The sequence below is a fragment of the Athene cunicularia genome (genome assembly GCF_003259725.1).
Source record: "Athene cunicularia isolate RWA chromosome 19 unlocalized genomic scaffold, athCun1 chr19_part1, whole genome shotgun sequence".
In the NCBI taxonomy this organism is placed as follows: Eukaryota; Metazoa; Chordata; class Aves; order Strigiformes; family Strigidae; genus Athene; species Athene cunicularia.
The window spans coordinates 3,772,720-3,799,419 of record NW_020799124.1 but is presented as its reverse complement, the minus strand read 5'-3'; the positions used below and the strand labels follow the sequence as shown (position 1 = coordinate 3,799,419).

The 26,700-nt window shown below is 39.6% G+C and overlaps 1 protein-coding gene across 1 annotated transcript; it reads right to left on the bottom strand.

The window, feature by feature from the left end:
• On the bottom strand, positions 1-26,614 carry TEX14 (testis expressed 14, intercellular bridge forming factor). The gene is made up of 29 exons (XM_026861597.1): positions 26,519-26,614; positions 26,067-26,232; positions 25,163-25,296; positions 24,419-24,500; positions 23,849-23,979; positions 23,107-23,220; positions 22,535-22,658; positions 21,589-21,767; positions 20,289-20,440; positions 19,311-19,501; positions 18,948-19,098; positions 17,654-18,618; positions 16,848-16,954; positions 15,646-15,725; positions 14,818-15,084; positions 14,160-14,260; positions 13,670-13,837; positions 12,976-13,069; positions 12,182-12,272; positions 10,813-10,875; positions 9,591-9,718; positions 8,598-8,788; positions 6,952-7,003; positions 6,383-6,454; positions 5,509-5,586; positions 3,880-3,997; positions 3,591-3,686; positions 1,151-1,207; positions 1-1,002 (listed from the first exon to the last, which is right to left on the bottom strand). The coding sequence occupies exons 1-28, from the start codon at positions 26,605-26,607 to the stop codon at positions 1,195-1,197; spliced, it is 4,197 nt and encodes a 1,398-aa protein (XP_026717398.1). The 5' UTR covers positions 26,608-26,614; the 3' UTR covers positions 1-1,002; positions 1,151-1,194.
• Positions 26,615-26,700: the final 86 nt, after the last annotated feature.

Here is a 26,700-nt window from a genome sequence, read left to right as displayed (position 1 = left end):
AAACTTTTATTAGTATTATTAAACCAAATTAACTAACAGTTACAGACAGGCAGCATTGCCCTACGTGAACAGGAACAAAAAAGCAACACATGGTACGTGCAGGCAGCTGAAATCCCAGCGTCTGCTAAAACAGGACAGGGACAATCCTCACACCTCCTGCACCTGAACAGTATTTCTCAGAAGAAAAGTCAAACAGGAAGTTGCTGTGCACATCAAAATCCTAATCCAAAACTCAATTATATCCAGGGATTATTTTTTTTTTTTTGATGAGGGCTCCCAAAAGTGTGGTGTAATTAAACAACAGGCACCTTCGTAATACCGACCAGATTTTTCTCATATCCTTGTCTAACACTGGCAGGGAATTTACTGCTGCACTTGCAATCTCTGGAGAACACTGCCTTTTTCTCATTAGCTTTTTGCACAGCAATTAATCTCCTTAATCAGTCAAATCAGTTCAACACTAAATCACAAAAGCACTAAGAAAAAAGAAAACAAGAAATTACCTTGTTAAATTTAATGAGCAAGGAAAAACATAGACTACATGGGCTGCAACAGTGCTCCACACTCCAGCATGGAAAAAATGTAAGTGCCTGAGCGGTAACAGCAGTCCATTGAATTACAATCATTTTGTCTGTAACGCTGAAAACCGTGTAATGCAACAGAGCAAGAAATTCTCTTGCTTGTGAGTCTATGAGCAGAAAAAACCCACCACACAGTCAGCTCGGTGAGGGTGTTACACTCAGAAAACAGTTTAGAGATACTATTGATACTGCCCTTACATGCAGGGATGGTGGAAAACCAGTACAAACTGTGTTACAAAGTAGATTTTCTTCTGTTCTCGCTGCAGCAGTTAAAGAAGTCCAAGCTTTACCATTGTTTACGTGGCCAACAAGGGCTGCAATCCACAAGCTGCATACAGACAGCAGAAAGCAGGTGATGTATTAGAATTTACTCACTATCCATTTTAATCACGGAGGAGAGCTCTGATCCAGAACAATTATCCTGTAGGGGAAAACATGTTATGCTTTTTTTTTCCTATTATCAAACTACAAGTTGAAGGGAATGGGATTTCATATTGTTCCTTTCGCCCCCTCGGTGTGGAAAACAAGAGTCTTACCAAAGGCCCAATTTAATTCACAGAGAGGCTCACCTGAATGGCAAAGGCAGCTGTTCCTCTAAGGGGATTTCTGCTCCTCAGGACACGTCTCTAAAAAAACACATAAATTCATCTCAGAACTGAGAATACATAGAGCCACACGACACTTCAGAGAGAAAACTCTGGTTTTGTCAGCACAGAGCAGCGTGCTCAATCAAGTGCTGCAGATCAAGAGATCTGGTTCATTAAATTGAACTTGTAATCAGAAACCAGCCTCAGCTCCGTTGCTACTGGGTGCATTACACAGGACCCTCTTTGTGATCAAAAAATCATTCTGTTTTCAAAACCCAAAGCCCAATCCCTACCAGCTCAGTTCTTCTAGAAGTCTGACAGAAAACAGGGTCATATATGCTAATGCTGTGCAAAGAACAAAATCAGTGATGTTAACATCAGATCTCTAGGTTTAAAAATTAATTGCCAACGTTTCCAGAACTAGTGATTTAGGACATTTCAAATTTTGAGTGCCTTAGTGGAGAGCAAAACGTGTTGCAGAGCTGACTGCTGCAGAAGCAGCGTTAAATGCCCACAACACTGAGGATCAGCCTCCTTTAGGTCATCTCATGCTACACACTGAAAAATCAAAACATGAGCCTGAAAACAAAAAGCTACTGCCTTTTTCTTTCCAGACAAAATGTCAGTTCTGTTACAGGTTTTGCATAGCACTAAACGCACATTAACTTAATGCGAGTATATCAGTACCCTTCCTGTAACAGGAAACATCATTAACTGAGAACTGTTGAAAATGGCAACCTTTTACTTCAGTTCTAAAATACCCGTCAGCTTTGACAGTTCCTAATGGAGACGTGAATTTACAGAACAGAGAAAACACTTTTATCTTGTGTCTCCTTCCTTACTTTTAGTTTCTATTAAAGGAAAGCTGGGGGAGATGAGACCGAAATGTTGAAGGGATTTGATGGCATCAGCACACACCTCACAGGTACGTACCAAACCATGCTGACAGGAACCAAAGTCCTTTGAGCAAGAGCATTCAGGTGCCCAGGCCAGAGAGGCTGAGCATGGAACAGGACACATGTGCAGTATATCAGAGTCTTACAGTGCTTTTAAATCAGCAGAAGAAACACTTGAGACATTCCACAACTCCAGCAAATGGCCCACAATGTTGGCAGTCTCAGCTGTCCCCCCAAAATTAATAATTTTCAAGTGTTTCTGGAGAGTTTAAGTCTAGAATGGATTCCTCTCCTGCAAAAGCACAGGGTAGAAATGGCACCCAGATCGGGGCATCAAGAAAAGCAAAAAACCTAGCCTGTGCAAGCTCGACAAATTCAGTGCTAACAATACAGTGTGATACTGCCCAGCACAGCACCCAGTAGCTTTACAGACCAAGAGGACCTTCTGAACTACCTGCACAACTTTCTGGTGCTCTGCCACTGGCCCCAGCTCCGCCTTCCTCTACTCCCTCCTTCCTTCCAGCATCTTCTGCATCTTGCAGGCTTGCAGCCCTTGAATGACAAGAGTTCTGTACATCATCCCATTTTTTTGTATTTTTTTAGACAGGATGAATACAGAACACTCTGGAGATATTAGATGCCTTTTGATTATTACCCTGATCTATAACGGGCACCTGCTCCCTCCAACCCCCAAACAAACTGCCTCTCCCCTCCAAGACCACAGATGTGCTTTAGCTTTTACATCCACAGGCAGACTCCAACGATTCCTTACGCAACAGTGTTAAATAAATAGTCTGACTACAGGGGTGAGTGGGCCCTGGATGGAGCCGTTTATGAAGATGGCAGTGCATCTACTGCAGGAATGGGTCCGTCCTGTTGGCAAGATCCTCCTGGTTATCACAGTATTTGCCTTCTGTATTCAATTAAAAAAAAGATCCTGATGCCACACACAAGAGTATCTTGTGTTATTTAGTAAGATATAGCTTAGGAATGGCTTATGACCGACTACTCACTGGCATTTTCTGTGGAGTTGTTCAGAGTTACTAGGCTCTGATCTTTAATTCTAAGAGGAAAAAAGTGATTTGGGCTACAAACATTTTCCTTAAAGTGATGTATATACGATTTCTGCCATTTTCTTAATTTCCTCCTATATTGCCATGACACTATAACCATCTTCCCAAACTCTAAAGTCTTTTCTAAAAGCTTTCATGATTCTGTTCTCTTAACACACATTCTTCTCCATCTCAAAAAATCTGCCATTCTGTCAAATTATCTCTGATTTTTGTGAAGACTATGCATTGCCTTCCAAGTTATTGAAGTATTTGCTTTCCACCTACAGGAAATATTAACAAAACATTCTTTTCCCTCTCAATTTAGTATGGAGAGCTCAGATTGATGTCTCCAGGCCAGTTCCCTGACACACTACTCTCTAAGCAGCAACAACCCTTTTTCAGATAGAGCCCTGCACAGGTCTGTACTTGGAACATAAACAACTTGATACTTTGTTCATAAATTTATCAGCTAACCCGAGAGCATGTCCCTGAGGCTCCTCTTGGATCTCCTCATCTCCAGGAACTTCATGGAGCATTCTTTCTAAAATATCATCAAGAGTAGAGTGAGCCCTGTCGAATAAAAGATATAAAACAGATGCTGTCAAGTTTAGTACTACACATTTTAACAGAAAACAGTCATAATTATCAGGGTTCTTAAGCTGGCTTACTGTAAGCACCGAATCCTGTTAAAATATACTGGAACCATTACTCTAAATCTTCGTAACTCAAAGCCAAACACGCCTTGTTGTCCTTTTTTTCATACCTTTCCGTTTCCTCTGCTAGATTAAATGACTCCGTAATGCATAAACTATGATTTATCTTCTCATAACTCTCAGATTCCTTTTTTGACTCTCTGTCTTTCATTTTAATTTGATCAGGACCTATTCACAAAACAGAAAGATTTTAATATCAAATGTATAAAGGAAGACAATTAAAATATGTTTTTATTTACTGTACTTGGGAAACATCCAGTTGTCCACTTCTCAATTATTCTTTCCTCAGTCATCTGATTTTCTACCAGTTAAGCAAATTCACATTATCTACAGTCAAAGGTGGCCAGTAGCAAGACCTAGATAAATATTTTACTATAACACATTTTTAGATTCACAGGACTGAACATTTTGCTTCATGCTAAAATGAAAAATGCATGTGGAAATTAATCTTTAATCTTTCCCCTTACAATCCTAGATATGAGAGAAAAATCAAAAGAAAACCTGTGGATGTTAGCTTTGTTACCCTACTTAGCAAAATCCAATGATATCCCCCCAAGACTTATCTCAGTGAGTTCTGTTCCCTACAGCATGTGAATATATTCAGCCACCTTCTGCTAAGCTATGATAAGCAGGAAGCAGTAGGCTGTCACAAAAATGGAGTCTGAAATAGCTGTACTTTATGCAAATACAACAAAACCACAGTGACTGAACAGCGAGCAATACAGGCTGCTGCATTCCTTACCACCTAAACCCAAGATACTCCTATGAATAAAGTCACAGTAGCTTCTCTCCTCTGGGACAAGATCTAACAAAGCTGTAGGATAACACAAACAAGTGCCAGTATCATTCTCAAGTGACTATGATATTTAGCTTTTTTACAGACTAACTCATGTTCTGCCTTTTTTTTTTCTTTTTTTTGTCTTTTTTTTTTAAAAAAAAAAAAACCCACAGCTCTTTACTTTCTGACTCATTGGAAACAAATGTAGAGCCTATAAAGATTTAGGTTTTCTGCTCCTCTGACATTACTTGCTGAATATCTAAAAATTATTCCCACTTATTACTATTTGCAGTTTCAGAAGTACAGAGACTCACTACTGCTATCTTTGGTATCTCTGTAACAGAACAGGAAATATAACACTGATTACCCCAGTGGATGCTATTTTCTTCCCCTATGAGATCAGAGGCTTTATTTCATTACGGTGAATAAGAAACAAGCAGTCGGTGTGCACCAGCCACTTTCTCAACTGAACCACCCTCCCAGAAAGGAAACTTTGGCTCTATTTCACATCAGCTACCCCCCCATCTATCATTTTGTGGGGTTTGTCACTTGTGCTTGAACACAGCACACATTACAGTGACATAATAAAGTACAAGATTAATTCTGATAGTTCAGACCTACAAGCCTCCAAACCAGATTCCCACAGACTTTAGAGAGTGAGTACACAGAGAAAGACAGCAAACGCTGGTGCAGGGGTTACTATTTGTGAAAACCCTGCATATAACCTTACCAAGGGAGAATCCTCTCAAATTTCTGCTGAACCACAACTACCAAGAAAAGCTAAAAACTGAAGTTTATTATACAGCTGAACACACAGTGACAAGTACTCAGAGTGATTTCATAGCAACGTAAAAGTAATTTTCTATTTGCAATCTCTCTGTTAGGATTATCATCAACTAACCATTTATTTGCACTCCACAGTCAGACAATCCCTTCTCTTCAAAGCCTTGACTGATGGAATCTTGCTGCTTTAAATATTCTGTAAAACCAGCATTATTTCCTTATTGATCTATATACTCCTTGTAAATTGACTCTATACAATCTACTTTATCCATCCAAACCTTTACATAATCTAGAATTACTTCACATATTAATTCTGCAAATTGTCTCTGACCATCATTTATTCACTTGATGCCAGTCTCCACAGGTTCTTGTTTTGGTGAATGAGGAAATAAAAAGATCAGAATGTGTCTGGGTGCCTGACTTCTAACAGAGCACAGGACCTATACATATTTAATGATCCCAATGTCTGGTGTTAGCTTAGGCAGAGTTTATAGCTGAACCAAAGCAAATTCTTCTGTAACACACACCAGTAAAAACAATGCAGAGTTTTTACACTGTGTTCTGTCTGAAGATGTATGTGATTACAAAAAGAAACATAAGTCATTGAGACTAAACTCTGCAAAAATACCTGAGGGATGCAGCTACCTGGCTTGCATCTGTTTTAATAAAGCACATGCATTGCTATGGGACACCGTTGAAAAATTCAGTCTACACAAAATTCATCTCAATGTTAAATGGTATCTGCACTCAATGAGCTAACTGCTGTCAGCAGCGGCAACTAACCATCACGTGAAATGCAGAAACTTCAAGGACTAACTTAACTGCCAGCCATTTAAACTGTGATTAAACTGTGATGCCTAACTTCCTAATCATTGACCTGACTGCAACTAATTTGGGAGCTCTTGTGTACTTTAGCAGTGAATGATTTGGGAGAAATCCTGATTGAACACAGCTGGCAAGCCTCATACCATTTTGGGTGAAGTGCCTCTTACCAATTTCATCCAGCAGCTCTTGGGCTGGTGGAGGCAGCTCATCACTGAAGTGGTTAGATGCCCGTAAGAGTGCTGAAATAGAAAAAAAAAAAGAACTCTAGTTAATTAGCAGTGATTAATCCTTAATAACTGTGATATAGGCTTACACTATGACAGCATCTTGCTGACATATTTCATTTATCAACCTGCACAAGTCTGGCTCATTCACATTTTATCAAATATTTAAATAATTTCATAATGGAAAAATCATTTAAAGCTAGACTTGCACATCCAGCTCTCAATCCTGTATTGCATATTTTAGGCCAGTAATATTTACACTTCAAACGTAGGTTGATTAGAGGTCAGAGTTCTTAGTCTGCAGGTGCAAACACAAAATCCACAACCTAATTACTACTAGCAGTACGCAGTTGTGTGCAAAGCTATTTATACTGTAAAAAGAGATGCCCAGGAGGAGGGCTAAAAAAAAAAAATAAATAAAAAGAGGGAGGAGGGAAAACTGCAAAGTTTCTTTTCAAATCTGTTTCTCCATTTATGGATCATTCTATCTGGGCTGGGGTTAAGAGACTCACCAGATGGCTTCCTGGTGCTTCTCAAGGATGAAGCAACTACTGGCAACCCATCCTGTGTAAGATCATACAGAACAGAACACAAGAAAGTAAATTGAACAACTGCTTGTCTTCAATCCTCCCCTTTAATACACCAAATCCAAAATAAGGTAAGACCTTCATTAGAGCCTTAGCTGACCATTAAATTTCAAAATAAGCTCTCCAATCAGTTCAGAGTATGAAAACAGGTAGCATCCAGGTAAGCTGAATGTGTCACAAATTTTGCCTAGGCTGCTGTGCACTCATCTTTTAGCCAGCCATAAGATACTGTCAGCTACATCATTATCCATTTCAACACTCTGTATGCACAATTGGACAGGAAAAATCTCTGAAAGGGCAGTTCCAACATCTCTCAAGTTTTCATTCTCTGCTTTAAATTTTTAATTATTAAAAGCCAGTCACAGCTATTCCCAAAAGCAGCTCCCAAAAATCAGGCATTTGTAATCACAGCTAAGTCCTCAAAATGGAAGCGGGTGCTTCATGCACTTAATCCTAGAATAAGATTTTAGACAAGAAAGTGACACAATCAAATATCTCCACCGAGCCAGGCACGGCAGCACTGCACTGTTAATGAGCTTAATGAATTCCAACTGTCTGCTACACAAGCAGAAAGACACAGACCTAACCTGACGACAACAAACGTAGTCACTGCTGTTCTGGTTGAACAAACTCTAATTTCATCTTTAAACAACAAGCCCATCAATGAATAACAATAAGAAAGGCATAAAGGCATCTATTTTATATATAACCCTCTGAAAAGACAGTTAAGATAATGCTGTGACTGCAGAACACCTTCAGTTCCAAAAAGATTACTGAAAATTACTACAGTGACCTTGGAAACTGTCAACTCCAAAGAGAGTATTTTTTGATAAAACAAAGTTGATAACATTGTGCCACATCTGCGTATAAAAAGGACAAACTTAATCTCCTAATACAAGGGCTTTCTGAACATTCACTTGCTTCCAAACTACTAGATGGAGGCTTCCACCTCAGTCTTCTTCCTCAGAGAATGACTCATTTATGTACTCATTTACCTTCCGCGTGGAGTTTTGAGAGTCCTTCAGTTTCACATGAAAACTTACATACTTGAACACACATGCACTGTATTTATTTTCACTGAAGTTTCTTCCCCATTTACACATAGTCAAAAGCCCGATTCACAAATCCCTTGTGAATTCAGAGCAGTTCACCTAAGCAGCCTGCTGTTGCCTCATCAGTCTAACTGATTAACCCCAATCTCCCAACAAAACCACACCTTTTCTACCCAACCATTTTGCAGATATTTACCACTTCGGTGTTCCAAGATTACCAGATCCAGTGCTGGGAAATCGCAATTCTTTACAGCCAGGTAAGGGGTGGAGGGCAGGCAAGGTGGTGGCCAACATGTACATACCATTATGTGCAAGGGGAAGCCAACTCTTTGTATAATCACTGGCACACTCTGGCTGCTTTGAAATCAGCCAGAACTTTTGTCAGTGTCAACAGATTCCAAAATACTCACAAAAACCTAGAAGTATTTCTGTGCTTCTCATCTTGCTTTCCTTTTAAGGAAAAGTATTTCTTTAAAAAATTTTAAAATAGCTGATATAAGGTAAATTTTCTAGACTTACAGGCTCATTTAATTCAGGTGGGCAAACTCCTGAAGCAACCAGGGGAATTTCAGTGCTCCTTTCCCCTTCACAGGCTGTAGTGAACGTCCTGGACACTGAAGAGGAGATCTCTTCAGAACTGCAGAAGGAAGAATCTGAAGCTACTTCATGGTAGTGTCTGTATTTCTCAAAGGCTATTGGAATTTTTTCTTCTAGAATTAAAACAGAAAGAAAAAGACAGATAGCAAAGCCAGAAAATTATTTTTGGATTTTTTTGTATCTTGGACACATTTCCACAGAAGCAGAGAGAAGTTTCTTGTACTTGAACAGGCACCTGCACAGGAAACTAAGAAATTATTGTCCATAGCTGATCTCTAAACAGAAGTGCAAACTGATTACCTCAGAGTTCCACCTCAGACATTATCTATGCAAAACTCTGCCAAATGAGAAATTTCAACTACTGTGTTACACCAAATTAATGAAGGTACAAATCAAATGATAATTTGTTGCTCTTAAACAACACAAATTCAACAAACATTGAGATCACTTTATCAACACTCAAAACAAGTAAGTGCTCATTACATTGGCTTTAAAATACTAGAATCTTTATGTATCACTCCAATTGTAAATGTCTATTACAATTTCTGATTTATGAAGGCCACCATTAACTACCACATAATTCTCTTTGAGAGACCTTTCAGGTAGTGGCTTTTTCAGCTGTGTCCCCATAAATTCTCCTTCAGTTCTACATGAGAGATTTCTTCAGACCCAGCAGGCTCTAACTACAAAGTTGTAACTATTCAGACCAAAACAATAAGATTGCAAACAACAGGTACATTTCTTGGGTTGACTTATTCCAAGCCTGACATTTCCGCATTGGTACTATGTGAATGGAGTTTCTATGATTGCCATCAATGACTTTTATATTAGCAAGTCTCGGCAGAAGGGTCTGACCCCCTGCACAGAAAGGTTAAATAATTCACTGGTCCTTCCATCTTCCCTCCCTGCAGTTACCTGAGCTGAGTGGAGTGCTGAAGCTCGCTGGCATGTGACTCGCTCGGGGCGTTTTACAATCTATATCCCTGCAGTAGTTCTCTTGCTCACAGGGGATACTCGACAAATCCTGAATATCTGTCACTGATCTGAAGTATTGAAAGATGTTCTGACAGTTAGAATAGCCACTTCTTACACGCGAATCACTAAATTCTGCTATTTTCAGGTTAAGTTTTAATTTTGTTCAGTCTTATCTAGTTTCCCAGATGGAAGAGAGACATTCCCTTTGAAAACTTCCCACAGAATTCTTGGAAGGCTAAAGATCACCATCTTCAGTAATCTTGCAGAGACAGAAAAGGTTAGTTATCTGCTTTCCCTTTCCTTACAGGATTTCTTAATTTTAATAATTCTCCTACAAAAGCAAGCTCAGGAAACTGCCTGAAAGGGCAAGAACTTCAAATGTGAACCACTAGGTAAAAACTCTCTCCAAAGCCAAGGGAAGACCTCAAGGTTTAACAAAAATTAACAATCCATTAAGATTAAACGTAGAGTTTAAGAGTCTTTAAAAGAATTACTCAAATAAACTGAAACTGCTAAAGATCTGCACAGGCAGCAATGTCCACACCAGTTACAGAAATTCTTAAGTGGCTGCAGGACTGGGATTATATTAAGCAAACCAACATCTTCTGCAGTTATACCCTGGATTATAGTGTCCTCAGAAGACCAAGAAATGAACAGACGTCTACTCTTACCAAATCAGTAATTTCTATGCAAATTTACATTATCTGTAACAAGAAAATAACTTCACTAGTAAAGTCACAAACCTATTCTGCATATTTTTCCTGAGAATCTCAATCACAATAATATTTTTTATTTTAATAAAATGTACTTACCTACATACAATTTGCTCTTTAAAGCAATTTTATTTCTTCTGTGTAATACGGACAGAAGAAATGAGGGATCCTAACACTTTAACGTGAAGAAGCACACGCAGATTAACGCTAAATTAATTACTTCTGAATATGAAGACATTTCAAGCTAAGGACAACCGTATGCAATAGCTCTTTTATACCAGTCAATCTCCCAATTTATCACAAGAAAATATTCTTTCAATACTTCAGACAGTTTTCTCTTTCTCAGCTTTGGTCTGTCTCATCTTCCTGTTTTGCATCACCAGAAAACTTTTACAATGATAATGACCAATTTGCTGAAGTTTTGATATAAACCAGTCAGTGGCTCTTACACATCTTTTTCTTTGCATTCTTCCTGTGGCTCCCAGGGTATCTCTTCCTGCGCTGCTTCAACACTGGAATGAGGGAAGAAAAGTAATTCTCTGAGAGGATCGATGTATATCATGAAAATAAATGTATTTAGTTTCTTTTCCCTCAAAAAGTTTAAAGGACTACATTCTCTCTGAGGTAGACCGCAGCTCATAAATAATTTTTGCTTAAAATCTTAGAAGATGGAAAATGCTAGGAGAAAAATGCCATTTTAAGCACATCATGAATTTGTATCTGGTAAGGAGAAAACTTCTGACAGTTTCAAAATAAAACTGGAAGCTAAATAAAAATCTACAAATATACATCACTACGTTGCTTTATCATCCTTTGATTGGTCTGCATTATGAGCTATTCTCTCAAACTCTAACACCACCAGTCAAGGTCAAAGAGACATTCAAGGGGAATTAGATGGTCAGAGAGCAACAGTCCTCTCTGTCCTGCTGGCAAAAGCTCAGTTCCTAAGTGAAGGGAGCACATAAACCCATCCCCTTCTATCTCATGGCCAAGTATTTACACACTTGCTGCCTGCCTTTGATACTGCTAACTCAGTTCCTCCAGTGGAGAGGAGAGAGTACAACGCTGACAGACAGTAAAAGCAGCTCTCACTCCCACACTTGGACGAAGTGAGCAGCAGCTAACTCTGGAGGAACACACAGGAAGCTGAGGGGCTTTAAGAAGCCTGAAAGCCACTGCTGCAAGACCTTCAGGGTGAGGACTGTTTCTCTTTAAACCAAAGTAGCCCTTGCAGCATGAGGTGGGGGTTCTGGCCAACATCTCTGCATACTAGCAGAATATAAAATTTACAAAAATACTGGATCAATACCTCACGTTTGACAGCTGAGACTGCAAGTCTCCAAGGATGGGCTAATGTTATCTGCAGGCAAGATACAGCGAGCGTACTTGCATCGGATTGTTCCCACAGGAGGGGAAAAGGCATGATCTTTATGCCACCTGAGCTCCAAAACCAAAGCACAACAAAATTAAACAGATGACTGAAGCCTTAATTTGAATTATCTTTGCTCTGTTTAAGACTGTAGTTTATCAGTGTAAAAGGAACTGTAAAATATACAAGACTTATTTTTCCCATTTTAGCTCCCTCATTAAGCAAAAAATCCCAAACCACAAAACCTGAACACTATAAAAGACAAAGCCCCATGAGAGCTGTGAAAGTCCTTTTAGTATTTTCTTGGCAAGGAACTATGGTATGTAGATAATCATTAAAAAACAGCACTGGCATCTTATTTGAATATTAGATATCTAAGTAGAATTAATAAAGAGAGCACACTTTATAACCTGATTTATGCTTGAAGTAACAAAAATAAGTGTATCTACCTGGCTGCAGGCATATGGCTGAGTTGATTCACTCCTAGCGTGTTACTGCCAGAGTTCTGCGCCGCTGTGCTGCAGAGTAGTATTTTTCCTCCTGAATACAAATAACAAATGTTCCCTGTTATTGGGTTTTGCAAGTACAAAAGAAAGCGACACAACTCATTGAACAGGAAATTGCAACTTTATTAAATTTTTTAGTTCTTGTGACCTTTGTTGTTGTCAAGAGACAAATGTGTTTTAAAGATGCATTTTCATAACCATACCGCAGCTGCCAGACAGTCAGCCACTGGAGCACTGGGGAATATCACAACATTTACAAATTTGAGCTGAGAGGCAACAGACTAGAGAAACAATGATGATCCTTCCATTATTCTGCACATACACAATGTCAGCTCTTACAGTTTTTAAGCTCAAGATCCTCCTAGCAGTAAGGATATTAATGTGTAAATACAACTCTTGTTCAGTTCCCAGCACCACAGCAAGCTGCCTAAAAAGATTAAACTTTACCCCAGGGTAAAAACAAAATGGTTGCAAGCAAGTTTTTGGGTTTTTAACTGAAACACACAAGTACACAATCGCCACACTCAACAACGTTCCAGTGACTGCAATGCCCAAACCTTGCCTTCCAACATCCCAAGCGTCCTGACCTCTCACTAAAATAATGAGGAATAAGACCAAGTGACCCTGAAGACTCAAGCTCCAGCCTTCTGACAGGAGTGCTGCTGACAATAATGTAAGGGCAACAAGACTCTGTCTCCCTGACACAATAGAACCTTCCAAAAAAAGAGCACATTTACCTGAAACCTGAATACCCAGTACTGCATCTTCAGGTAACTGGTTCTGTAAAAGTCCTCCACAAGGATCTTCTAGTTTGCTCGCAGCCTCTGAGGTCTGAAGCAGGAGGGGAAAAAAAAAAAAGAGGAAAGTGAATTCAATTTCTCACAGGCAAGCTGTGAAAGGTAGGACAACTCTCACAGGATGATGTTCACAATAATCAGAATGGAGACAGAAACTTTTCGAGAGCTTATCAGCAAACAGCATGGACTGGATTTAACAGTCCATACAAGAGTTTCAAATCTTCAAGAAATTAATGAAGATTGGTTTAAGACTATTGAGTACCATCATTGATAGAGCTGTGAAGGAAAGGCTGAGATTATCAACTGCCTAAAACTTTTCTCAGACACAGATTATGTAATTGCCTAGTAAACAAATTCAGAAAACGTGCCCCTGGTGTTTTTGGAGTCTGGGTGTTTGTGGCATTTTAGTTGTTTGGGGATTTGAGGGGGGGGGGTTTGGTGTTCTGTTTGGGTTTTTTTCAGGCAGGGGGTGTGTTTTAAAGGAACAGGGTTAGAGTTTTCTTGCTTTCACACAAATCTTTATTCGTAGGTATTATTTCAAATGAAAAGAATAAAAATTGTCATTCTCTCATTTTCTAGAACTCTTCTTCAAATCAAATGGGAGCATAATAAAACCAAATGTGGTATAATTTACATCCACAGTTCTTGACGCAGACTTTGTTCCTGTCTTTTCTCTTATTTTTAGCTCTAGTTCTGAACTTCCCTTAGTAGGAGGAAGCAAATAACCAGGATCAGGAGACAAGAATTCTTCAGACACATCAGGAGATAAATTAAAGGAACAATGTAATTTCCTTGAATGCCCCTGTGAAAGACATCATCACTTGAGATGCTTTCTCCACTCTCTATTACAGACTATATATTTCAGTCAATAATGTTAATACTGCATCAAACTGAAATCATATTTAATCTGATCACTCTGTGCTTCAACCTACCTCCTGTTCCTTACATGACCATGATGGTTTATAGAACCAAACAAAAATAAAAGGGGGGAATGGAGGATTTGTCAGTCAGATCACAACTGAGATCAGCTGTTGTGGTAGTTCAGTGTGCAACATAGGAGAGACCAAGCTAAACTGTTTTACAGATAACCAGCTGCAACCAGATCTCTTGGATTATATACATACTCTAGAGAGATCTGCAACTTGTTGAGGAGGGACTGCATTCTTATGAAAGGCTATTCCAGACTCTGCTTGTTCATCTTGTGACGGTGACTGGCAACTTCTCCCTAGGATGTCGAAACGGAACAAAATTATTAGGCAAAAAGTAATATGAAGTGAGTGATCTGAACCACTGACGGAATATCAATGAGAGTAGAGAGAAAAACTACATTGTCTGTCAGGAACCTGAAGAAATAACAACATTTAAATGCTCACATTGGTAATCTAGGCACGTGAAGCTTTCCTTGTTCCTTTATCTGTAACTACTGCAAAAGCACTACCCACTATGCTGCCTCAGAATAAGCATCTCTGTAGCCCAACTGAAAGCAATGAAGTGTGAAAGTAGACTTGTGGCATTGAAAGCTTTGGGTCTCCCATGCTGATACACAGTAATCAAGGATGACAAAGGGTCTCCAAGCTCACGGGTGTTACCTCCACCTATTAACATGGAACACTCATCTTAGGCTATTATTTATGTTCTCCGGTGACTGAGTGACTGAACTGCTTTGGGGGCAAGACTCTGGAAGATAAAATTGACAATTATTGTAACAAAATCACAGAAGGTGAAATCTGCTGGGAACGGACTGAGACAGAGTAGAATTTATTTTTTGTTTTTCGACCTTACCTCCAGAACTTGTGAATGCAGACTCCACGTCACTCTCCTCAAACTGAGATCTATCCTCATTGCCCACATCCCAAGACGCAACATTATCACCTGTCTGCCACCTGTATCTTTGTTCGTCTTGACTTTTTTGGACCCGAACAGTGACGTGTTGAAAGGCTTCCTTTATACTCTCGGCTTCACTTTCAGATGTGCATTCACTGGCTGGATATGGAGAGCAGAGCTCTAGTTGTCCCGAGGCCACTTTTCTGGCCATTTGCTTTACTTCAGCTACACAAAAAGAACAAAATTGACAGTTCACACAATAGAATCTGAACCTTCAAAGCATTCCCTGGGTTTCACTGTGTCTGCAGACTTGCAAATGCTAAAGTTATAGCCTGTAAACCCCTTTATCATGAAAAGAGCTAAACACTTCCATTTTAAGGAAAGCTTAAAACCTGCATAAATTGATATGGACAAGTCTTTACAAGAACAATTTTTGTTAGTTTGCATTCTCTAGTATTCATGCCTGTACTGCCATCCACTGGTCACTGCTATACTACCCTAACTAAATCCATAGGCTGTCCCTCCCTTACATCCTCCCAAACAGGGCTAGAAATTCCTTGAGCTTTAGAATCAAACCATCTTAATGGGGTTGTGATTACTTTATGCCCTGAACGTGCAAGACACAGGATCCCACTCATCTGGTTTTCATCCAAGAACAGCCTAATAGAGCTGCAGCAAATAAGGCACACAGACCTCTCGTAAGTAACAAAATGTGTTCAGTTTTAATGCACTGCACTGCAGTAAGACTTGCTAACATTAATGCCAAGTTAACACTGATTTACTTACTCCTCCATTCTGATTGCATCATCCTTCTCTCCTCACTTATTTTTGTACTGTAAATTTCAGATCTTGATTTCAAATAGCTCCTATAATAAATCATTAGGAAATGCATCAAACTCTGTTAATGCACGAGTGCGTTGAGTATTCTCCCCAGTCAGTTCAAGACTAGAAGTTGGTTTACTGTTAATTAAAAGGCTGAGAGCACACACGTTCTAAAAACCCAATAGAACTAGCAGATTGAGCCGTCACAAGCTTAGAAAGCACAGTTATTTAGGTCTGTTATAGATTAACCAGGCAAGCTGTATGTTAAAATCTAGATTTCAAAAGCTGTCAACTGCCTTCAGATGATGTATCTACATAAACACTAGCAGACAATGAATGCTATTGTAGATGCGTTTTATTCAGGTCAGTAAGGTGATCAGTGGACAACTGGAGACATTCAGAACTTCAGACTTGGATAACCACCCTACTACCAACCTGATTCCAACCCAGAGTTCACTCGCTCGACCATCTAACCACATGCCAGCAGCTGCCATATTTATGTTCTAACCAAGTACATCCTTTACCAGCAGGTCTTGCTGATCCAACTGCATCATCAATCAACAGTTTTTCCAAATGATTTGACCAGATCAGCGAGGGAGGTGCCTGTCCCCATCTTTCCAACTAATAAGATACACTAATTTGCCCAAGTTTTGCCAGGTACTTTTAACAGGTACTTTCCACCCATCCTTAGAAATACAAAGGGACAACATAAAAAAGCACTGCAGACAAAATGAAGTAACATATGCTCTGTTGTCACTGGGTTTAGCAAAGCTGTTCTGCTCCCACAGCCCCTAACACAGGTCCTGGTCCTACACCTATGAAAGCCAAAGTTTCTACTGAGAGTTGAATGAGGCTGCGCAGAGACAACCACCCTTTCTAGTAACTTATGAGATTTCTCTCCTCAAGCAGTGCTCCAGTTTTGGACAACTGACGTCCATCAGAGAGGCATTTGGAATCTGTCTGAACTGCCCTGTCACAGCAATTACCCCGGCAGCTCGGCAGCTGACAATGACTCACAGTTGAGTCCTAATTGGACAGATGGCTTTTGGCTTGCTGAAAAAACATTTAATGCCATCCTTGATCCTGAATGTGTCTACTTTTGACAGTGGCTGTATCAAGATGAATCTGCTTGAATTAACTCTTCTGTGAATATGATCAAAACTCACCACCTCTCTTCTCCACTTCCACTTGCTGCAGAATGTGAATCACCTCCTCTCTGACACTGCAAGTTGAACTTTTGTTTGCATCTTACAGATACACGTGGGAGTAAATGCTGAAATGAGTCCAACAAGCCATGATTCAGCACGCATCGGGCATTCTGGTAATTACTAGTTGAGCTGTCTCCGAGATATACTAAGAACTGGACCGTGCAAACTTTATTCCCTAGGTTATATTTCAGTAGCACTGCTTATGAGAAAGGATGATAACTCCAGGCCTTAGCCTAGTAAAATCTCTGCCCTGGATTTATAGCAGGTTTCAGATGTACAGCAGGTTTCAGTCTGTACAGGCAGACTATAGTAACATGTAGTTCCGGGGGAATGAGTGGACCTAAATGACTCATGATTATTCCTACAGCAGATATGTACATGAATTTCTCTCCTCCTCTTCAGGCTAAGCATATGAACTACATATATTTAATAAACAAAATAATCTAGAAGCCCTTACTAATGACAGTTTAGGCCTCCATAACTAAGTATACAAACAAAAATCTTTCTCTGCTTGCCCTTTCCCTGACAGTTCCATCTCCATTTCAGTACAGGATTTTATTCCCTCCTGAGCCACTGGGGGGAAAGCGGTGTTGAGGAGAAAGGAGAAATAATACTATTGCACTGCCAAGCTGACTATTTTCATTCCTATATATAATGCATATGGTAGGCATATTTTAAAAGACAGATTCATCCATCCTCTTGGACACCATCCCTAACTATATCTCTTTACCTGCTGAGGAAGTGATGAACAGTCAACACTTTACCTCACGGTCTAGGATCGTTTGATCATCCAGGCTTTCCACCTCGCTGAAGCTGAGATCATCAGGGTCGTTTTCATTTTCACTCTTACTCATCTCATGAAAGCACTCCCACTTTTCAATTTGAATTGCGTCCACTTCCTTTGCTGTCTTTGAAAAAGCTTGGAAACTGTCTCCACCCAACGCTCCTTGTGCCTGATCTGTTATCACTGGTGGAATATAGTCCCTTGATGGTGGACCTACAGCCTTCCATAAAGAACTGTTAGCTCCAGAAAAAGGGTTGTTGGTATTCTGAGAAGTATCATCAGATCTGTTCCAGTGTCTTTCTTGGGAAACCTGCTTAGAAAATTGATTCATTCTGACTTTCTGGAGCAGGTTTTTTTGCTTTTGAGCGGCCTCTAATTTGTGCAGTTTCTCCTCTGTTCTGCACAGGGAATCTGCTGCCTGCTGCAACATGCTTTGTATAATCTTTACCTCAAGGACACATTTCACGATGTACTGCTCACTTGGGGACAAACTACTTGTTCCTCTCCCAGCCTCTCCCCTCACCTGTGCCTCACTAATGCTGCTCTCCTCTTCTGTAGTGTGCTCTGTACCTGACTCTGAAAAGGCTCCTTCCTCACACCCTGGCTTTTCCTCAGGGTGTGCTCCAGGGGACGCAGACAGATCTCCGAGGGTAGCCTTATCGTCCTCCTTTTGCTGCCTTTTCTCATGCTTTAGAGTTGGATCTAATCCATCTCCTTCTTCCAGGAAGTCTTCGTGAAGTTCTGGATAACTGGCAAAGAACTCATTGACTTCAAAGCTACAGAGGCTGTCGTCCACGTCACTGACACTGAGGGGCGTTTGAGGTTCAGCAGCTACATCACAGTTCTCGTCCTGTGCAACTGGCTGTAGACTGGTTGATGCCTCCTGGTCCACTAAAGCACTGTTCTCCTTAGCAAGAGGAGAGTGTCTTGGGGTAATAGAGCTGTCTGGAAAATTTGATTTTAAGTGTTAATTCATTTCTCCACACCCTGCTTTTATACATTTCGGAGTCAATGTCTTTTAGAGATTACATGAGCGGCATTTAACACCTCTGCACAAAACAGTGTGCCTGAACTTCAAATATCAACCAGACTTACAGTCTTGAGATTACATTAACAATTAGGGTGGTAGCTAGAATCTAAAGCTAACTGCTTTCTATTTTCAAACTATGTCATAAAATCTAAGTGCTCGCATTTTAATTATTTATGAGACACCTGTAGGGACTGCAGAACATGCTAAGTGAAGGACACATGACATCTTGACAGAAGAAACTCACCAACCACAGCTGTCTCTTTTCCCTGCAACTCCAGTGTTCTCTTCTGGTAGCTAAAAGCTGATGCCAAACAAATGTTCACATCTTCAAAACAAAGGGATCTTTGTGCTTTCAACATTTCATCAGCATGACCAGTCTGAGACTTCATTAAGTCCTGTAATGCAAAAAAACAGAGTAAAAGACAACTACATTTGACAGTTCAATGTCTCTACCTTTTCTTTTAAGGCGTTTTGTCTCCATGATCAGAACAGGATACTCAATGTTTAGATTGCCTCCCACCTAGATTTAAGTATAACAGCTTGAATCTGAATGGACACAAAACTCTGCTGTTTCAAATACATGAAAATCTACAATCCTGGAATTCACCTTTAAGTCATTTTTCAGTATATATTGAATATCCTGAAGTTTCAAGGAGCGGTTCTTCTGTTTAGGTTCTAGTCCTGACTTTATGATACCATAATAGGGCATAGGAAGTCTGACATCTGCTTCTAACTGTTGTCCCAGAATTACAAGCTGTTTAATAACTAAGTCTTCAAGACCTTTCCAGGGAGGGGTCTCTGCAAGACATAAATACAGACTTTATCTCAAAAGCTGCGTGTCGATGGTAATGAAAATAAAGAAAAAAGAAAAAAAGATTTTAAAAAATCCAATACTGAAGCATTACTGTCTATACTTTCCCTAATGTACAACTACTGTCACGAACCATACGAGGACTCAGTCCAGTCTGGCATCTCCTCCCCATCTTATTTGAGCAGTGGATGATTTAAAGGGAGTTGATGGCAATCTTTAGAGGACAGTTACCCTGTAAACCACACTCTGGATTCTTCACTACCAATTACTAATAGAGGGGTTCATTTTTAGGATAATTGTTTATCCCACTTCACTGTCAAAATAGTCAAAATCAATACAAAACATAATCTGTAATAACAATACATTATCTGTAAGTTATCGCAGTGATCAAAAAGATAAAAGCTGCACAGGCTCGTTTTGCACACTGCAAAGAATTAAGGGAGCATTTTGCTGTCCTCAAAGAAGAAAGATAAACAGCAGAGAAACACCATAGACAAATTTGTATCTCTCTAACAGCAACCACTAATCTCATCCCTTAGATATGCAATTTTAAGTTTTCTCATTTTACAAAAGTTTCCAGTAGTTGCTACTGGCATTAACATTTGGGTTTCTTGCCTGGAGGGTTCTTTTTCCCAGTTAACTCCGTACAACCATCACAGCACGGTTTTATCTAGTCAGACAGGGGAGTTAAACAGACCTCAGGGGGCTGACAGTCGGCTTTGAAAATATCCAGTGGGTTACCGCAGTGACAAAAACCTAAACCTATAGATATACCTGTCAAGGCCTCCTGCATGACTGTACAGAAGCTATAGATATCCGATTTGACCGTGACAACTTTTTCAAGGATTACTTCAGGAGAGCACCACTTATACAGCTGCACTGGGACAGGAAGACGTGTCAGATCACTGTGTTCTCCACCATCTTTGCTGCATAAAGGGAAAAAAGTTGTAAAATGGGACATACAGCACACTCAACTAGAAAGTGCATCTTTTAGAATTAAACACCTGAGTTTGTTCTATATGCTTTTAGTTTAAATATCCAAAAGGTCCAAAGTATACATGCAAATAAAAATGTGTAATATTTTCACACCAATAAATGAATTTCGGCACATTACAGTGAAGATGTAACATCTCCTTTAACAAATTTACACTGAAAAAGAAATCAGAGAAAGTTGAAAAATTCCCAATTTTACAAACAATCCTTTAGCTCTGGGCAGCGTTCTCTGAGTGCAGACAAAATACAAGAAGCTGTCACCCAGCCTGTCAACATTTATTTTGCAATGTATACATATGTCTAGAAGCTAGCTTCCTCCTCACATTTAATGATTTTTTTTTGTCATTCATTTCTCAGTAAGCTGTATCTGAAATAGCCAAGAAATCGCCAAGATTTATTAACAAATTGAGTTCGCAAGGAGGTTAGGAAGTATCTTTGCTCCTTTCAGGACATTAAAATCAGCAAATTTTTGTTGGTTATCAATCTCTCTTTCTTTACAGTCTAACCAGCCATTTCCTTTCTAACCAGACTGCGCTACAGGAAAGAAATAAAAAATATATATAATTTACCTAGATTAAATGAATGGTATCTCTCATTAAAAAAAAAATAATATATCTTTTTCTTACTGGTAGCACTTAATTACTACCAGTTCAATGAGGTGTGGAATCTTCAACCAATTTAGGTAAGCCTCCATAAGTTCAGTATAACAAGAGGAGACTTAATCTGTTTCAGAATTAGTGACTCAAAGAGGAATTTCATCTCTGTTCTCTAAGACTGGGTTCTAATTTCTCTGTGATGGTATTTTTATACTCCAGCACAGAGCCACTTCTCTTACTAGTTTCTGTTTTCAGATACTTACAACATAGAAACTAGGTCCACCTGAAACTTGTCATACTGCCTGTGGCAAAGTTAATGTACCCGAGCAGCAAGAATTTGGAGTTTTTCACTGCTGTAACTCTGCTGCCCGACTCAGAGGCAGGAGTCCTTAGTCATCAAGAGGGGCACTTCAGCAGAATTTAGCACTAAATTCAACTTGAATTGCACTTGTCCCTTTCACAGAAACAGGGGGGAAGTTCTTTACCTCTCTATCATGTATTCCAAGTTGCACAGCTTTGCCTCACCAGAAGAAACGATTTGAACAGCATAGGAGGTAACCGAACGGTGGATAAATCCACGGGAGTGTAGAAAACGCAAAGCGTCATTAATTTGAAGCAGCACATGTAAAATCGTCTCCGTGTGCAGTACCGGGAATTCTGTACGCTGAATGAAAACAGAAGTATCAAATTTGCACTGCAGGTCTTTACAGCTTGACGGAGAGGAAAACTTATTGTACAGAAGGCAGCAAAGAAAGCAAACATGAAACATACTGTCAGACAAATTGCACTTGCTAAGTAATGTTCATTCTCAATACCAAACCAACTAATACCACCTTAAAAAGTAATTAAGAAAAAAAAGATATTGACTGTGCCAAAATGCACTCTGAAGCAGAATGAACTCTTCAAATTTCTTGCTTTTGTCTGCAATTTCTCCCGTAACTTAGATGTCTGCATTCAGTTAAAGCAATAAAATAATGACTTGATTAACTGCAAAAGAGGAAGATGAAAATATTGAACAACAAAATAAAACACAGATGCGTTGGAGGCAAAAAACCCCAAACACCTGAATTCTAACCTTCCCTTTATACACAGGAAGTTTGCAATGTACTACATGCAAATATTCAAGGACAAAAGTTGATCTCAGCAGATCTGCAGTATACAACCACATGCAGAAGATTAAAAGTTCCAAGTGCATTTAACAGCAGACATTTTAAAACTGACACCACACAAGAGAATCAATGCAACTGCACCTAAACATTAACTGAAGATTTCTCAGTTACAGACTTCACCAGCTCACAGGGAGTATCTGATACTGCACAATGACACAGAAACCAGGGTACCCAGACTGATGATTTTGCCTTCTTGTTCTTTAAGTGACTAAACTTCTTCCTCTCAATTAATTCCTATTTTAAAAACATGTACTTCAATTACCCTTTCATGCAGAATGCTGTATAGAGAACCAAAGTTAACCCTTTCATATACTAAACGGGTTTTCTCCAAGTCACTAGACAGGCAAACAGACATCAACTGTAGCAAACGAGGATGACGGAGTTCACTGCAAAGGGAAAGGAAATAAAAAAATTGTAAGGCAAATCTGAGACTAAGAGTTCTGCCCTTCCAGATGTTTTTATCAATAAAATGTGAACTTCTAACTTTTCATTAAAATACCCCAAATTAAAAAAAACAAACAAACCTGTAGGTTAGGAGGCATTTAGGAAACATGCTTACTGTCACAGCTAGGAGAATCTATAAATAAGCCACCCAAAAAATACGCCCTGTAGCATTCATCCAGACATACAAGAGGAGAGTATCATCATCTTCTGTATTATCCAAGGGGGAGCACATGGAGTGGGAAGAGACAGGAGAAGAGAGAGATCTGTATTTCTCATTTGGAAAGTGCACCCACAGCCTAACACATGTCCCAAGGTTAATCCCACTTCCTCACAGCACTGGAGACACCCAAACCCCTGGAGCACTTGTGGCTACTGCACATTCTTTCTTACCTACTACGTTCCTGCTCTGCAATGAGAAGATCAGCTAAGCGTAGTTTACTACAGTTCTGATGGGGCTCAAACCCGAGTTCCTTCACTGTAACTCTGCTGCTTCCCCACATTAAGCTACAAGGAGAAGAGGAATTTCTATGAGATGCTTTCTGCAGTATTTTTTTCCAGTTATGGGATTATCTCAAATAATTTTGTAATTCTGAAATGCTCTGGTGCTGTCTCCTACTGTTAGTAACATTACTTTGATGATCCTGCCTCTTTCAAATTGACAATAAATTCTCCTCCTGTTAAAGACTGGATGTAGCAGGACGGGTTTGCTGTCCAAAGACACCACCCTTCCGTGACCCAAGGTAAACAATAAGGACACTCTAAAACTCCTTTCACTACAGGCCAGCCCACTGTGATACAAGCCAGAGCTTTGGGAAGATTAAATCACCCATTTGTCAATGTTCTGGATGCCTCTGAGGCAGAACTACTTGATACACAATATAACTGATATACAATACTATTGATGAAGAACCCTAATTGGGTGGAAAGGACAAGAACAACCTATAGGTGTTAAGGGAGCCTGAAAAAGATATTAGTCAGTGGACTGCAGAAAACAAATTGCAAGCAGAAAGCAGTGGATGAACACAGAGCAGACGAAGAAAACCATCCAGACAAAGTATCTGGTACAACAACTTGCTGCTTAATAGTAACAGATACACACGAGAGGGGCTAAAATCCCTTTGATTCCACTTACTTTGTCATGATCATGTACGGTCCAACATGGTAAGAAAATGTTGGCTCATCATCTGCCTGGACCACGTCTTTTTCCCCAATAATAGGGAGAGATGCCAGGTACCCTAGATGTCCACTGCCTGCAAGATAAAGCTGACACACCACCAGGGCATAACCAAAAGGAACATGCAACAGTTCCCAAGATCTGTCACATCTGCTGCAAAAAAAACCTGAGCGCAATGACTGCAGTGGGAGCATCAGCCAAAGCATCAAAATGAAACGTTAAGATGTCTGAGGCAAAAGCTTCACTTGCTAGTGAAGCTGAAAGGGGGAAAAGCAGAAACAGTCATTAAAAACTCCCACGGGTGACATTTAACAGGAGCTTCTTTAGCCTGTTCCAAACCAGCTTCCTCTGATAGGGCCTGCTGATGACTAAAGGCCTGAATATTTGCCCCCTCCACGTTTTTTTCCCACCATTTCAGTAGAGAAAAGAACGCATTCAAAATTAAAAATAACACAGGTGGGGCGATTACTGTGAAAAATATGCAACACTGATAATATAATTAGAAAACTATTATCCAGAGCATCTTACCTTCCCAAAACCAAAGCTGTAAATGTTCTTGGCTGCATTAGCTCCACCTTTTAGAAATCTACCCAGAGGACTGTCAACATTTCTAAGTATCAAAAACATAAGCAATAAGTAACTAATATGCCAAGGCTTTGAGTAAAATACAAATGAGAAAAACGCAGAAATTTTGCAACAGCCATGTATTTCAAATGTTGCATTTGACAAGGTCCCACACAAAAAGTGTAATGCGGATGCTGAAATTCCAAGTTATTGTGTAACTCATTAAAACTTTTTAGATACACTCTTATGATATGTATTTGTTTAAAGCAAGAGAGCCAATAAAAAAAACTTTAAAAATACAGGCATCCTGCATTGGTTTTTTGTTCACAGGTATGTATTTTTCCTAACCTGTATTTGAGATAAAAGCTCTTGAAACGGTGGGAAACACACCCCAAAAAGATTTGCAGTGACCTTAAAAGATCAATAAAGAAACTACTTCATGTTACCACCATTTTAATACTATTAAAATCCAGTACTTAGTATTGCTGATTTCAAGAGTACCTCTTAATATACAGATGTTTGCAACTATCAAGTTTTTATTGGGAACTCTCACAAGAGAAACAAAAAGTATCATCCTTCCTAACACACAACGGTTTTAAATCTGCTATTATCAAAAAGCAACAAAAGCATGTTAATTTTAAGATAACAGAATAGAGAAGTAAAAGTCCTTGTAGTTCAGTCCCTCAGTACTTGCGAATATATTCTTACCCCTGAACGAGGCTACCGAATCTAGAGGGACTGTAGACCAGTGCTTTTGATGAGCCAACCTTCCTGAGATCAGAGGGGAAATTCTGAATGACAGCCTGCATGTGGAATGTACAACGCTGTATAAATTCCAGCATCTAGAGGGAGGGGAGGGAAAAAACAACAAAATTACTTCAGAACTGCAAAGTAAACCATTTTTAAAGTAATAGATCATGACTACGGAGAAAATAACTAGTTACTCGTAGTATTTAAATAGGCATTTCAAGAAATGGTTTCACAGAAAAACTTGAAGAAAATCAATTACATGAAAATGTAAGCAAAAGCTTACTTCAAACACTAGATGACTAACTTTCAAGACATTCACCCATCGAAAGTTGTAATGTCGGGTTTCTTTTTAAGAGGAGCATTGTAATAACAGGAAATAGTAGTATTATGAGTTTTAAATCAATATTGCAGCCACGAATCAGCCTTCTGCTATTGCATTTTGCTACCATGCTGGCAAAACCAACACATTTGCTGACACTGTTCATGGACAGACTGAGACACACTTGAAAACTACTTCAGGCTTACTCCTGATTTGCACATACGTGCAAACAAGCTACAGACATCAGGGACCAAAAACCATCAGGGACCAAAAACCATCAGGGCCTGTCATTCTCCTCACTGCATACTTACACACAAAGGTCCTAACAAGTTACAGACAAGCCCCTGCACCTGAGCAAAACCTTAAATAATCTAAATCATAGACTTCAAAATACCAGTACTGATGTTGAAAAATAATGCTAAATAATTGTTCTAACATGGAAAAGCCAAGAATTTCTCCCTGGAATGCTGAAGTTTCTTCACTTTAAGATGAAGATGTGAGCCCATACCTAGCACATATTCAACACGTATTACACACACATACCCGAGCACTGCTTTCTGTTGCAGCTGACATAGCCCAGTCCTGAGGACTTCTTCCATCTTTATCATGTACTCTCAGATCACCTCCTTCATCCAGTAACTTGCTAAGAATCCACTGATTGCCTGAGAACACAGCTGCATGGACTGGGGTGCTTCCATCGTAGCAGCGACTGGGGAATATTAAAGCAGAAATGTTTCAGCCTACCCCTACTACACTCAACAGCTGTGTTTCTGGGGAAAAAAAGCAGCATACCTAGAATGTTTACGCACTCTCAAACAACACACACCATGAAATAAGGAAAATCAGGCACCTACTTACCTCTGAGGCTAAAATAGAAGCATTCATCTTAAGCATCTGTTCATTTATATACAGTGAATATTGTGTATTACACTGACCAAAACCACTAAAAGTTTAAACACAAATTTCAATTAAAAAAAACCCAACCCAAACTTAACTGGTTAGCATCTGAGCCATAATCCAACAGCACCTCCACTATTTTACCAAGATCTAGTAACGCAGCTGTGAAGAGAGAGGTTTGGCCCATGGAATTTACCACATCAACAAAAACACCTGCAAGAAAACAAAAGATGATGGGGCAAGCGCTTGTTCCCCGCCCCTGCCTCCCCACCCCACCCCC

Excerpts from the sequence above, each read along its gene's own strand:
- TEX14 (XM_026861597.1), bottom strand. The coding sequence starts at position 26,607 with ATGGGCCAAACCTCTCTCTTCACAGCTGCGTTACTAGATCTTGGTAAA. Across the intron at positions 25,297-26,066 it reads CAACAGAAAGCAGTGCTCGG|ATGCTGGAATTTATACAGCG; the intron begins GTATGTGTGTGT and ends CCCTCCCTCTAG. Across the intron at positions 15,085-15,645 it reads GATGCAATCAGAATGGAGGA|CTGAAGTAAAGCAAATGGCC; the intron begins GTAAGTAAATCA and ends CTTTTTGTGTAG.